At 43.2% G+C, this 14,382-nt stretch overlaps 1 protein-coding gene across 2 annotated transcripts in view; it reads left to right on the top strand.

The window, feature by feature from the left end:
• Positions 1–14,382, top strand: part of ARHGAP31 (Rho GTPase activating protein 31) — a 128,906-nt gene that overhangs the window by 72,104 nt on the left and 42,420 nt on the right. For both annotated transcript variants that reach the window (XM_051819004.2, XM_051819005.2), the window contains exons 2-3: positions 7,393–7,495; positions 10,783–10,927. In XM_051819004.2, coding sequence (XP_051674964.2) covers positions 7,393–7,495; positions 10,783–10,927 — 248 coding nt within the window. The remainder of the gene's footprint in view (positions 1–7,392; positions 7,496–10,782; positions 10,928–14,382) is intronic.

Here is a 14,382-nt window from a genome sequence, read left to right on the forward strand (position 1 = left end):
TGGGCTCCTGTACCCATGTGGGAGACCAGGAAGAAGCTTCTAGCTCCTGGCTTCAGCCTAGCCCAACCATTGCAGTCATTTGGGGAATGAACCAGCAGATGAAAAACCTCTCTCTGCCTCTCCTTCTCTCTCTGTAATTCTGCCTTTGAAATAAATAAATATTTTTTAAATAGCACAAAATTTCAGACTTTTCTTTAATTCTATATTGGCCAGGACAGGAGAGTAGAAAGAAGTTAAGACAGAGATGGCAAAGGAGAATCAGAGGGATTATTGAGGTAGACAGTGACCTGTAGGCAAGGAGTGCATCACAGAGGTGAGGGAGGATCATGGGATAGAAGGGACAGAGTTGAGGAGGGACAAGGAAAGGATGGGAAATACTGAAGAGCAGCGACTACAGATTGAGAGAGACAGAGAGAGAAAGAGAGAGGTTACAGGTGCCAGTGTGAGACAGCTCTCAGATTCTTGGGGAAAACAGGTGGAAGGTTCTGTAATGACAACTAAGAATAATGGGGAAGTAATTTAAATCTTTACTGCATTTCTTGGAAAAGTACAGAAGAGGGGGCTCATTCACAGCACAGGAAAATTATTTAAAATCTTTCCCCTCTCTCTTCCATATGCAGTGCAAGAGTCTCAAAGGATTTATTCCCCGTGCAGTGTCTTGTCTCACTCAATCTTTCACACTTCCACTTCCATGTCCATCACACCCAAAAGGTTCCTTGGGCCCCCTTTTTGATCCCTACCTCCTGGCTAATCCTTTGTTTCTCTCACTGTGAATTGTTTGCATTTTCTAGAGTTCCATAAAAATGGAGTTCTATAGTATGTACTCTTATACTCTGGCTTCTATCACCCATTCTAGTGCATTTGAGATGCACTCATGCTGTATCACTCCCTTTTTTGGTGCTGAACAGTATTCTGTTGGAATACTCTTTGGAATTTGGTGCTGGACAGTATCTGTCGGTCACTGGACTGGACTTTGAAGTTAGAACTGAAGGACCCAGAGAGGGGTTGGCATCTAATACAAGACCTTACTAGGATCCAGAGTGGGAATGGGAAACACCTCATTTCCCTAAAATACAATGCAGTTTGCACAATGGAAGAAGAAGAAGGTGACTGCTACAACCACATAAATGAGCAGATAAAGTTGTGCTGTTTCCAGTTTCAGATCTGTTCATGTCCTAGGCACACAGGCAACTGAAGCACCTTGCAGAATTGTGTCTACTGGGGAACACAGAGAAATGATTTGGCTGTTGGTTTGTTCTGTGCTGAACCCTTAAGGAGTTTAGAAATGAGAGAAGAGTGCCCCAATTCTATTTCTAAGTGTCTGTTAATTGTTCTGGGTTAGAACAAATGAGACAAAGGAATTTATAATGTTTCATAAACTGTAAAGCAAAAATAAAGCAAGATTTTCTTTTTCCATCAGCAATGACCTGAAAACGTATTTTCTGCTCAGACTAAAATTTAACATTTAAGATCTCTGATCCAGGAAAAGCCAAAATAAAAGCAGTGGGGGGAGTCAGAGGACCATCAGTGAAACAATTCAACCAAGTTATAATATTATGTCATAATCAGCAACTGTGTGTTCCTTTGTAGGAGGAGACTTAAAGTTCTTTGGACCCAAGTTTAATCCCACAGAACTAGCTCTGTGGCTCCAACCTCCAACGTCAATCCTTCCCATGCCAAATTGACAATGGAAGCTTTCTTTCCATCTCTTAACTACTCAGCTATTTTGTGTCAAGCTTCTAGCCTGTCCGGAAACCTAGAGTGTCCCCTGGTTGGACCCCAGGGACAACAGTCTAAAGAATTTTGAGATTTTGAAAGTAAAATCTTAGCACCACCACCCTCCAGTATCATCCTTAGCTCCTTGCTACCTCAAGTGTGGCTGAAGATTGGCAGCACCCCACCACCTGAGAATTTGTTAGAAGTAAAAATTCCCAACACTCCCTCCATCCACCTCCCTACTGAACTGGAATAGATAACAAGAGTCTCAGGTTATTTTTATGCTCACTGAGGTATAAGCAACTCTGGTCTAGACTGGTGCTTCTTCCACTTTCATGGGCACCAGAATCACCTGGAGGATCCTGCAGCTGCTGCAGGACTCAGCCCTGGTACCAGAGTCTGAGAACCACTGCTCCAATGTCTAGAGCCAGGTGGTTGCACAGAGATTCTGTGAATCCCTTTCCATCCTAAGGATGATGGAGAATTCCTACACCTTCCAACTCAGCCCAGGTGGAGAATCAAGGACTGGGACCAGGGCCTTTTTTCTTGGGCCGTTTTAATATTGCCACCTGCTCAAACAGAGCCATGAACGAGAGGTTCTAGGGCCTTTGTAACAAGGCCAGAATAAATGGAATGTGTTTTCTCCACCTCTAAAACAAAGGCAGCCTGAAATGCTGCAGCTGAGAGCTGCAGTCCGGGGAGGTCCTCTCCTCGACTGGACTGGGACAGCTTGCTGACCTTGTATTGCCTCTTTTGTGAAGTGTTTTGTGCAGCACTTGAAGTCTGAAGTTTTACCTTGGAGTTCTCAAAGTTCAAGTACCCTTGTGCCCTGCCCAGCTCAACAGGCATGCACCTGGGGTACAAACTCAATCACCCCAGACTCCTGACTCCCAGTCCTTTCGCTGTTGGATCCTACTGTCCTTGTGCAACAAAGATAACAATTTAAAGCACAGCAGAGAGACTCTATGGGAGCAAAATTGCTTTCAGAGAGAAACATTTACCAAGAAGAACACAACAGCCATTCCAAAGAGTAGAGGTGAATTTTGACTGGTATGAGGCTGGTTCTCCACCCCAAGTGCCCACTGCATGGAAAGGGGCAAGCACTGTTTTCACCAAGAAAATCAAATTATAAATTCACATCATAGATAGATACAAATAGAAACAATGACTGGGGGCCAGTGCCGTGGCTCACTTGGTTAATCTCCGCCTGCAGCGGAGGCATTAACCCATATGGGCACCGGATTCTAGTCCTGGTTGCTCTTCTTCCAGTCCAGCTCTCTGCTGTGGCCCGGGAAGGCAGTGGAGGATGGCCCAAGTTCTTGGGCCCCTGCACCCACATGGGAGACCAGGAAGAAGCACCTGGCTCCTGGCTTCGGATCGGCGTAACTCCGGCCGTAGTGGCCATTTGGGTGGTGAACCAACAGAAGGAAGACCTTTCTCTCTGTCTCTCTCTCACTGTTTAACTCTGTCAAATAAAAAAAAAAAAATGACTGGCATTGTGACGTGCTCATTAGCTGCTAGAGTATGTGCTAAAATAAGCAGCATTTTCAGCCCTAACTATGATACAAAAAACACTACCATGCTCATTTTACAAATGTGGAAAATGAGAAACAGAATCATATTTTTCTCACAGTTTGATAGACAGTTTGGCATCCAGAGCTGCACTCTCAGCCATAGACCATATGTAGCCCATTGCAAAACATTTTGCTGTGGTGGGGAAAGAGTCTAACGTTATTGTGCCGAACAGGAATTTTAAGATAGGTACAAAGTAACTGCAGGAAATTCATGGAAGGGCTAATGTTGTGGTACAGTGGGTTAAGCTGCCACTGGTGACATTTGCATCCCATACTGGAGTGTCAGTTTGAGTCCCAACTGCTCCACTTCTGATTCAAATTCCTGCTGATGTACCTGGGAAGATAATGGAAGATGGCCCAAGTATTTGAGTCCATGCCTCCCATATGGGAGACCCAGATGGGGTTTCCAGCTTCAGCCTGGTCCAGTCCCAACCATTGCAGCCATTTGGGGAGTGAACTAGAAGGTGGACGATCTGTGTGTGTGTGTGTGTGTGTCCCTCTGCCTGTCAAATAAACAATAATAAAAAGTTCATGGTAAAGTAGAATTAAAGTATCTATTTCATAAAAAACTTTTTGAAATCCATGCATAGTTTTTCTTTTTATAAAAGATTAATTATTTTCAAGGCAGAGTCACAGAGAGGCAGAGACAGAGAGAGAGGTCTTCCTTCAACTGGTTCACTCCCCAGATGGCCACAACAGCTGGAGCTAGGCTGATCTGAATCCTGGAGCCTGGAGTGTCTTCCAGGTTTCCCATGTGAGTGCAGGGGCCGAAGGAGTTGGGCCATCTTCTGCTGCTTTTCCAAGCCATAGCAGAAAGCTGGATCAGAAGTGGAGCAGCTGAGACTTGAACCAGTACCCATATGGGATGCCGACACTGCAGATGGCCACTACACCCCATAGTTTTCATAATCTGCTTTTTCCAAGAACTTTTTGAAGACCTCATGTTTATATATCTATATATCTATGTATCTATCTATCTACTCATCTCTCTAGGCACTAGAACTGTATTTCTATGTGGATGGAAGACAAAAGTCTTACTGAGCTCCCTATTTTTATAAAACGGACTACATTGTGGCTCTTCTAGTTGCAGACAGGTGGGAGCTCTGGACCCTGCCCACTCCCACAGCCTCTTCTCTACCCTTAAATGAAGTGCTTCCACTTCTATGCTTTCAGAACTCAATATTTCCAATCCCAAGTCCACTCCTTGACCTCCTCCTACCCGGGTTAACTGAAAATTTTTTCCAGTTCCAGTCATGGAGGGCAGGGACAAAGCATGGAAATGCCCTGGAGCAGAGTGGCTGTGGGCATGCCTAGCCTTTCAGAGACAGGGAAAATACCGTCAATATGATGAATATGATTGAGCACCTAAAATTGTAGTTAATTAAAGGCAGCATGGACAGGAGGTGTTTGCAAAGTATTGTGAGAGAGAATTCAGGTAGAATGTTAAGTCCAAAGGCCTGGTGTTTACTCATGTAAAGGTGCAGTCCAGCTTGGAGTTTTGTGTAGGTGTGAGCATATTCAATAAGCAATAATGAAGTGGCATTCATCTAACCTAAGTCACTAATGGGTTGGCCTGTGTTGGGGGCAGGAGCACATTTGCTAACCCAAACATTTGTTCATGAAAGGCCCACACCACCTCTATGCCTCCAGAGTCACTTGGAGTCACCAGAATCTGAGGTCTCAGTTGTTCAACACCAGCCCACAATTCACAGCACACTCACAGGGGGTGGTCTCAGGTAGATCTGTCCAGGGACCCGAGTGGCATGTGACTTGTCACTCTATCTGCACCATCCTGCGGCCTGTAACTGTCATTCGGGGTCAGTGAGCTGTCTGGCCCACTCAAGGTCAGTTCCAAGGAGAGAATACAGCTAGGCGCTTCTTCACCAAGGCTCTGAACTCTGGAGTGGCAAGAATTCAAGAGCCTATGGCGGTTCCTTTTATGTGGTCCATTAAATCAATGACCAATTTGACCCATGGGGGGAGGGAGAGCAATCTCACCATTAAAAAGACTTCAACCTTGAAATTACCTTTTACGTTCTGGCAGGTTTTCTTCTGGTCTTCCTGCTTTTGCATAACTGAATTTACAGCATATATTCTATTTTGCTTTTTCTTTCACTTATTTGTATTGTAGGCATTTTCCCATTATTAATTACTTTGCATAAGCAACAATTATAAGTAAATTTACCTTAGCCTTGGCTGCTTCCTGTATAGAATTAGGTGGTGGTTCTCTAATTTCAGTCTGCATCCGTATTATCCAGAGGGTTTGTTAAAATACAGATTGCTGGCTGGCGCCACGGCTCAATAGGCTAATCCTCCGCCTGCAGCACCAGCACCCTGGGGTTCTAGTCCCGGTTGGGGCACCGGATTCTGTCCCGGTTGCCCCTCTTCCAGTCCAGCTCTCTGCTGTGGCCCAGGAGTGCAGTGGAGGATGGCCCAAGTGCTTGGGCCCTGCACCCCATGGGAGACCAGGAGGAAGCACCTGGCTCCTGCCTTCAGATCAGCGTGGTGCGCTGGCTGCAGCGCGCCAGCCACATGGCCATTGGGGGGTGAACCAATGGAAAAGGAAGACCTTTCTCTCTGTCTCTCTCTCTCTCTTACTGTCCACTCTGCCTGTCAAAAACAAACAAACAAACAAACAAAAAAAAACAGATTGCTGGGCCCCATCCTCGGAATTTCTGAGTCAGTCAGTTCAAAGTAAGGCCTGGGAGTTTGCCTTTCCAAGTTCTCAGGTTATACTGATGCCAAGATCAGAAAGACACACCTGGAGAACCAGTAACAAGATGAGATTCAGTTGGAGAGTTCCAAGGTCACAGATGGTCTCAAAAATCTAAGCTTTTAGGGGCTGGTGCTGTGGTGTATTGGGTAAAGCCTCCCATATGGGCGCCGGTTCTAGTACCGGATGCTTCACTTCTGATCCAACTCTTTGCTATGGCCTGGGAAAGCAGTGGAAGATGGCCAAAGTCCTTGGATCCCTGCACCTGCATGGCAAACCCAGAAGAAGCTCCTGGTCCTGGCTTTGAATCAGCCCAGCTCTGGCCATTGCAGCCATTTGGAGAGTGGATGGAAGACCTTTCTCTCTGCTTCTATGTCTCTGTAACTCTACCTTTCAAATAAATAAATGAATCATAAAAAATTTTTTTAAATATAAACTTTTGCATATTTTTCAAATCTTAAAGCAACTCTAAAATACACAAGCTGGTGTTGTGACTCAATGAGTTAAATTATTACTTGTGGGCCGGCGCCGCGGCTCACTAGGCTAATCCTCCACCTTGCGGCGCCGGCACACCGGGTTCTAGTCCCGGTTGGGGCGCCGGATTCTGTCCCGGTTGCCCCTCTTCCAGGCCAGCCCTCTGCTGTGGCCAGGGAGTGCAGTGGAGGATGGCCCAAGTGCTTGGGCCCTGCACCCCATGGGAGACCAGGAAAAGCACCTGGCTCCTGGCTCCTGCCATCGGATCAGCGCGGTGCGCCGGCCGCAGCACGCCGGCCGCGGCGGCCGTTGGAGGGTGAACCAACAGCAAAGGAAGACCTTTCTCTCTGTCTCTCTCTCTCTCACTGTCCACTCTGCCTGTCAAAAAATAAAAAAAAAAAAATTATTGTGACACTGGCATCCCATATTAGAGCACCAGTTTGAGTCCTGGCAGCTCTGCTTCTAATCCATCTCCCTGCTAATGTGCCTGGGAAGACTGCAGAAGAGAGCCCAAGTACTTGGACCCTTGCCACCCATGTGGGAGACCCAGATGGAGTTCTAGACTCCTGGCTTCAGCCTGGCCCAGCCACAGGGAGCTGTTGTGGTCATTGTCAGGGTGAACCAGAGGATGCAAGATAACTCTTTGTGTGTCTATCCTTCTCTCTCTGCCTTTCAAGTAAATAAACCTTAAAAAATTCAAATATATTAGTTTTTAAAAACTTTAACAAAACCGTATGGTTTTTGAAAAATAAAAAGGAACATCACCCATCACTTGTAAATAATCATTTCCACTTGTATCTCAAATGAGGAGCCTTGTTTCTCTTTGAAGTTACCTGGACTTTTAAAGGATATGTTTAAAAAGACAGTCAGATTTACATCTGATACTTTATTGTTTTTTTCTTTTCTGTTACACAGTTCCATATGTATTGAAGAGCTGTGCAGAATTTATAGAGACTCATGGGATTGTGGATGGAATCTATCGGCTTTCTGGAGTCACCTCAAACATTCAACGGCTAAGGTAAGCTCAAAGAATAGCCCCCACAGGAATTCTCCCATGATCCTTCCTCTGGCCAGCGCTCTGCCTGCAGGTGTTGGGAGTATTAAAAACCCAAAGAGATAAAAGGAAAGGTGGCCAGGCTGAGATCAGATGCCTCTGTTTTCAGATGCCTGACTGTTCTTATTCTAATCAGGAAGCTACCCAGCCTGATGTAATTCTTTCCAATAAAAAGCTCCTGAGGGCCTTTAATCTGCTTGTTTGTCTTGAACCAGATCTACCCTTCTTAAGTGGACTTAACTCCAATGATTTAAGTTATGAGTTAGAAACACGTGATTTATAACCATCTGCTTGCCTACCCAAAACTTAGTTGGATTGGCTCTTGGTTCCATAATGTTCAGAACTTAAAGGTTCTTGTCACATTTGATGTTCCATGTGGTTGAAAAATCAGAAGTGTGCATAACTGTGTATTTCTCTAATGGATATTGACTAATACCTAATTGATATTATTTAAAACATTACTGGATGAATTATTTCCAATTCTACAGATTTATCCTAAAAATTTGAAAGAAATTCTATTACATTAATAGGCCAGACATGGAGCCAGCATTGTGGTGTAGTAGGTTAGGGCCACTGCCTGTGATGCCAGCATTGCATATGAGTGCCAGTTTGATTCCCCGCTGCTCCACTTCTGATCTAGCTCCCTGCTAATGTGCCTGGGAAAGTATGAAGGGTGGCCCAAGTACTTGGGCCCCTGTACCCACATGGGGGACTGGAATTTAGCTTCTGGCTTTAGCCCCTCCCAGCCCTGGCCATTGTGGCCATTTGGGGAATGAACCAAGGATGAAAAATCCCTGTCTGTCTCTCCTTTTCTCTCTGTAATTGCCTTCCAAATGAATGAATCTTAAAAAAAAAAAAAAGAGAGAGAGCAAAAACTTTTACCCAAAACACAGCTATATGTTTTATATAACTAATATATATAGATATATATAATATAGATAGATATATATTATATATAATATAGATATATGATAGACTACATTTAAAGTATACATAATATATATGTATATAATATCCATAATTTACTATGACTAAAATAATAGGCATAGGTATTTTGTATATTATTCTTTTTAAAAAAGATTAATTTATTTATTTGAAAGACAGATTTATAGAGAGAGGAAGAGGCAGAAAGAAAGATCTTCCATCTACTGGTTCACTCCTTAAATGACCACAGCTGGGTCTGGCCAAAGCTAGGAGCCAGGAGCTTCATCCAGGATGCAGGGTTTCAAGCACTTGGACCATCTTCTGCTACTTTTCTAGACCATTAGTAGGGAGCTAGATAGGAAGCAGAGCAGCCAGGACTCAAACCGGCACCCATGTGGAATGTTGGTGTTGCAGGCGGCAGCTTAACCCGATGCACCTTAACCCACTGTGCCACAGTGCTGGCCCTCACATATTATTCTTTAATGGAAGATATATATATATATATAGTATATATATACTATGTTATGTATAATGTGTAGTTATATATTGACTTTTAAAGCAATAAAACATTTTTATTACAAGATAAATATGTAAAATAAAGTAGATTTTATTACAAAATAAATATGTAAAATTTAATAGATCGTGCAAAGTAATTCAGCTTTCATCTTTTTCCCCTATCCTATTTGGTTTCTGCCACAAATCTCAATTGTAATTTAGTTATGCCAAAAGAAGTCTCCTTATACCTGGAGACTGAAGGTTATTTTTTTAAAAATTGGCTTATTACAGCCATATATTTATATAATTCACAAATTATAAGTGTACCACTTTTTAGAATTTCAGCAGCAAATACTTTTTAATGCAGTACTCTTTGCTCTGAAGTATACTATGTGGTAGCTGGTATCCTAGAAAGATATTTGAATGGTGATCAATTTTTTTAAAAATTTTTTTTGACAGGCAGAGTGGACAGTGAGAGAGAGAGACAGAGAGACAGAGAGAAAGACCTTCCTTTTTCCGTTGGTTCACCCCCCAATGGCCGCTGCAGCCGGCACACTGTGCTGATCCACCAGGAGCCAGGTGCTTCCTCTTGGTCTCCCATTCGGGGGCAGGGCCCAAGCACTTGGGCCATCCTCCACTGCACTCCCGGGCCAGAGCAGAGAGCTGGACTGGAAGAGGAGCAACCGGGACAAAATCCGGCGCCCCAACCAGGACTAGAACCTGGTGTGCCGGCGCCGCAGGCGGAGGATTAGCCTATTGAGCCACAGCGCCGGCAATTATTTTATGTAAGGACTAACTTTAGTTTGACAAGGGGAACTTTTGACTAAATAAATTAATAAGCTCTAAATGGTTCTCCTTCTGCTCTCTGAAAAAAAAAAAAAAAAAAACATATGCCTATGAATTCATGACGCCATGCCATGGTTCTCTTTTTTCAAGACACTGCTCATCTCCTTTGATGTTCTGACAGCATTAGGGATTCCCTATTCTTCATTAAAGCGGCAGGACCGGAGTACAGGAGAGTGGGCATTGCAAGCCATTTTGAAAATGCTGGTTCTGAGTGTCCTGTTGAGTTTGTCGCCACTTGATTGGCCAACTGAACACTCATGAAAAATCTAACTTATTTTCTATATCAAAGCTCATAGTTGTCATAAACATATTTTAACTTGTAAGTATACATTATTTGAGGCAGTATGTTCATTGAGCAGATTTTTTTTCTAATTAGAAACCGTGTTGAGAATCAGCTGATATTGCCGGATTTCCCAGCATAGATTGTTTGAAAAGATATTTACAATCTCATCTATCCTGCAGGAGTCCCCATCAGGCAGCCTAGAGGTTCCATTGAACATCAGAGATAGTTGATTAAAGTTCTCCAACCCTGGGTTTGAGTTTCCAGATAAAACAAGTTTGTTGACATGAATATATGGAGGCAATTGATAACAATCTGACACACCCTGGTTTGCATCTCTTCTGGAAGAAAGAGAAGTTTGTTGTGAACAACATTTTTGAAAAACTGCAATCTCAGTAGGCCTTATTGGCGACTTTTTTTTTTGCACATTTCCCTAGTATTCATAACTGATGCTACAGGTATAATGCCATGGGACATCCATTCATAGTTGAGCATTATGTCTTCCTATTCACATCAGATTTTGCAAGGAAGAGCCAGACCCCCAGTGGAAATCTTCCTATGGCTTCATCGAGCCTGGAGGAGAATCAAGGTTAAAAACGTGGTCAGATCAGCCATTTAGGGTCTTTTACCCCTAAGCAGCCAAGCAGCTGCTGACATGGAACACATGCTCCCTGGGATTGTTATGTCTCCGTCTGTGTTGTTTCAGGCAAGAGTTTGGCTCAGATCAATGTCCAGACCTGACAAGGGAAGTGTACCTCCAGGACATCCACTGTGTGGGCTCACTCTGCAAACTCTACTTTAGGGAGCTGCCCAACCCCCTCCTGACTTACGAGCTCTATGAGAAATTCACGGTGAGTCTTTGGATTTCCGCTATGGTTATGGGTGGGATGCATGAATGGGACAAGGAGAGCTTCAGCACTAAACTAGCAACAATTGTGTTCAGCAGATGGTTGATATTATCTCAGCATGGTGATGGCAGTAGGATGGTATGGTGAGAAAAACAGGGTATGGAACTGCTCGCTGAGTTTTCTTTCTTGAGTTCTCAGAATTGTGTTGTTTGTTTTAAGAGCTGGGTTAAATTATCTCCTCGTTTTCTTTGATTGAATGTGTCTCATTGTACAGGGAGGAAACTGAGAAACAGAGATGCAAGGTGCCTTGCCCAAGGTCACACAGTAGAGGCAGGACAGGAACGTGAGACTTGAGCCGCTAGTTCATGTTTATCAGGCAATTCCTTCTGTGTTTCTTTTTGGGAAAGGTGGGGTGTGCAGATAGGCAGGAGAGAGAAAACAAGCAAAAGTCAGCAGAAAGGTTAGGAAACTGAAGAGATAGAATCTGAGGAAAGCAGTAAAGAAGGAATGCAGCAGGGCTGGTGAGTTGGGTTGGAGGGAAGGACGCTGGGCGGGAGCAGAACACTACAGTGGCAACTGTGCGGTCCCCATTTAGGGCACCCACAGGGAAGTAGAAATGAGACTCAGTTCTTGATGTGTGTCAATATCAATAGCTTTAAAAATAGGGCTTGGATGTTGGGCTGCATGAATAGAGGTGTAGAGGAGGCAGAGCTGGGATTAACCAAGGCTAAGGTTCAGCTAGCAAAAGAGGGATGAAGGAGATGAGGGTAGATGCCAGGACGTGGTTGAAATAATCGATCAGGGAATTCAGTCTGGATAAGAAAGGAAATGAGGGCGTAATAATGATGAATAAGGAGGGAAAAGTAGATTATGCATTCCAGCGAGTGCAGTGGAGTGTTGGAGTAGGACGGGGAATACTGGAAATTGAGATTATGGAGGATTTGCAGTTGTTAGAGCCAGATCAAAGTTCAAACAATAGGAACGATTCAGGTTGTTCCATAGAACAATGGTTATTGTAATCAACTTATTTTGAGTGTTTAATATAAGAATAAATGAATGCTACTTAAAAGTTGGATATGGGCATTAAAAATATATTTAAGAGTTTTCAGTGGTACTAGGAAATACTCATGATAATGTTTGAAAAAAATCCAGAATACACAATTGTATAATAACAGGGAAACATTTATAATAATATTTCAATACAAATCTAAAATACAAACTGTATATTAAGAAAGGATTGAGGGGGCTGGCGCCGCGGCTCACTAGGCTAATCCTCCACCTTGCGGCGCCGGCACACCGGGTTCTAGTCCTGGTCGGGGCGCCGGATTCTGTCCCGGTTGCCCCTCTTCCAGGCCAGCTCTCTGCTATGGCCAGGGAGTGCAGTGGAGGATGGCCCGAGTACTTGGGCCCTGCACCCCATGGGAGACCAGGAGAAGCACCTGGCTCCTGCCATTGGATCAGCGCGGTACTCCAGCCGCGGCAGCTATTGGAGGGTGAACCAACGGCAAAGGAAGACCTTTGTCTCTGTCTCTCTCTCTCTCACTGTCCACTCTGTCTGTCAAGAAAGAAAGAAAGAAAGAAAGAAAGAAAGAAAGAAAGAAAGAAACTAAGAAAGATTAAGGGATCCAACATTGTAGTACAGTGAGTTAAACCACCATCTACAACACTGGCATCCCATACCAGAATTCCAGTTTAACTCCTGGCTGCTCAGCTCTCTGCTAATATGCCTGGTAAGGCAGCAGGAGATGGCCCAAGTTCTTGAGCCCCTGCCACTCACGTGGGAGACCCTGATAGAATTTCAGGCTCCTGGCTTCATCCAGCTGTTGTAGCCATTTGGGGATTTCTCTGTCTCTCCCATAGGTATTTCCTTCAGTCTTTCATTCTTTGCATGGTGTTTTTGTTGTGATTTGTTTTCTCAAATGAAAACAGGATTTTATTGTAAAATTAAAGCAATAAGAAAATTAAAGCACCTGAAATAGCATACACCAACCACATCTTCTACTAACATTTATAATCTCTCTCTCTTTCTCTCTGTCACACACACACACATAGTTGTCTGTCTCTCTCTCTCTCTTCCTTAATGTCCTCTCCCATATATACACTCTCAGTTTTTATTATTATACTATATATTTCTACTTTGGAACTTTTAATTAATTTATTTATTTGAAAGTCAGAGTTACACACAGAGAGAAGGAGAGGCAGAGAGAGAAAGAGGTCTTCCATTCACTGGTTCACTCCCCAACTGGCTGCAATGGCAGGAGCTGAGCCGATCCTAAGCCAGGAGCCAGGAGCTTCTTCCAGGTCTCCCAAGCGGGTGCAGGGGCCCAAGGACTTGGGCCGTCTTCTACTGCTTTCCCAGGCTATAGCAGAGAGCTGGATTGGAAGTGGAGCAGCTGGGACTTGAACCAGCGCCCATAAGGGATGCCAGCACTGCAAGTGGTGTCTTAACCTGCTACGCCACAGAGCCAGCCCTGGAACTATTTTGACTAAAAAATGTGAATATCTTTCCATGTTAATAGATACAGAGACACTTTTTACAGAATATTCCCTCCTATGAAACCAGTATCCTGCTGATAGACATTTAGATCTTTTTGTTTCTCAATACTTTGCTTTAATAAACAGCAATATAACAAGCATTTTTGCATATGTATCTTCACACTGAATATCCTTAAGGGAGAATCACTGAAGCAGATCTGCTGAGCAAAGAGTCCTTATTTAAAAATTTTGTTACATATTGCCAAACTGTCCTCCAGAGAGACAGTAATGCTCTTTTCCCTGCAGCCTGGCCAACACCGTGTATTTTCAATTTGTTAAGCTATTTGCCAATCTGAATCTGCCAAAAGTATTATCTTATTTTTGTTTTAATTGTGCTTAAGGCTTTATTGTTTGTTTTCTGCATATGTTGTCAGTACAACAGTGTCATCTTCAAATATGATAAATTAGAATATCATCATGTTAGTGAACTGGATGAGACAAATTTCTTTTAATAGTATCTCATTCTATTTTTGGGGTAGATAGGGATTCTTACTTAGAAACCTTAGAAATAAGAATTTCTCTGTAGATCTTACATACAGACTCCAAACAAGGTCCATATTTATCTTTCCCCATTCCTGTTTCCAGATATTGCTAACCATTCTGTTCTCTTACACCAACTTAAAAATACCATAGCAACATTTTGTCAACTTATCATCAGATACGAAGGAAATCTGTCATCATATTTAGGTGGCATATTTGGACTAAAAAAAAATAGGAATGTTTCATTGTGCTGGCTAACTTCTCATGGGTAGAACCTAATGAGGTTAACTATGTTGAAGAACTCATTATTTAATAGGTTTCTTTAAGCACAATAATAAATATGATAACATAAGCAAACTTTCTTCAGGGACATGGGAATAGCTCTGTTACATTATCACAATAATTTATTGAAACCTACTTGTGCAGCAAGAATAGAATTATAT

This window comes from Oryctolagus cuniculus, chromosome 4 (genome assembly GCF_051225735.1).
Source record: "Oryctolagus cuniculus isolate XC-2025 breed Fujian yellow rabbit chromosome 4, ASM5122573v1, whole genome shotgun sequence".
NCBI classification, from domain to species: domain Eukaryota; kingdom Metazoa; phylum Chordata; class Mammalia; order Lagomorpha; family Leporidae; genus Oryctolagus; species Oryctolagus cuniculus.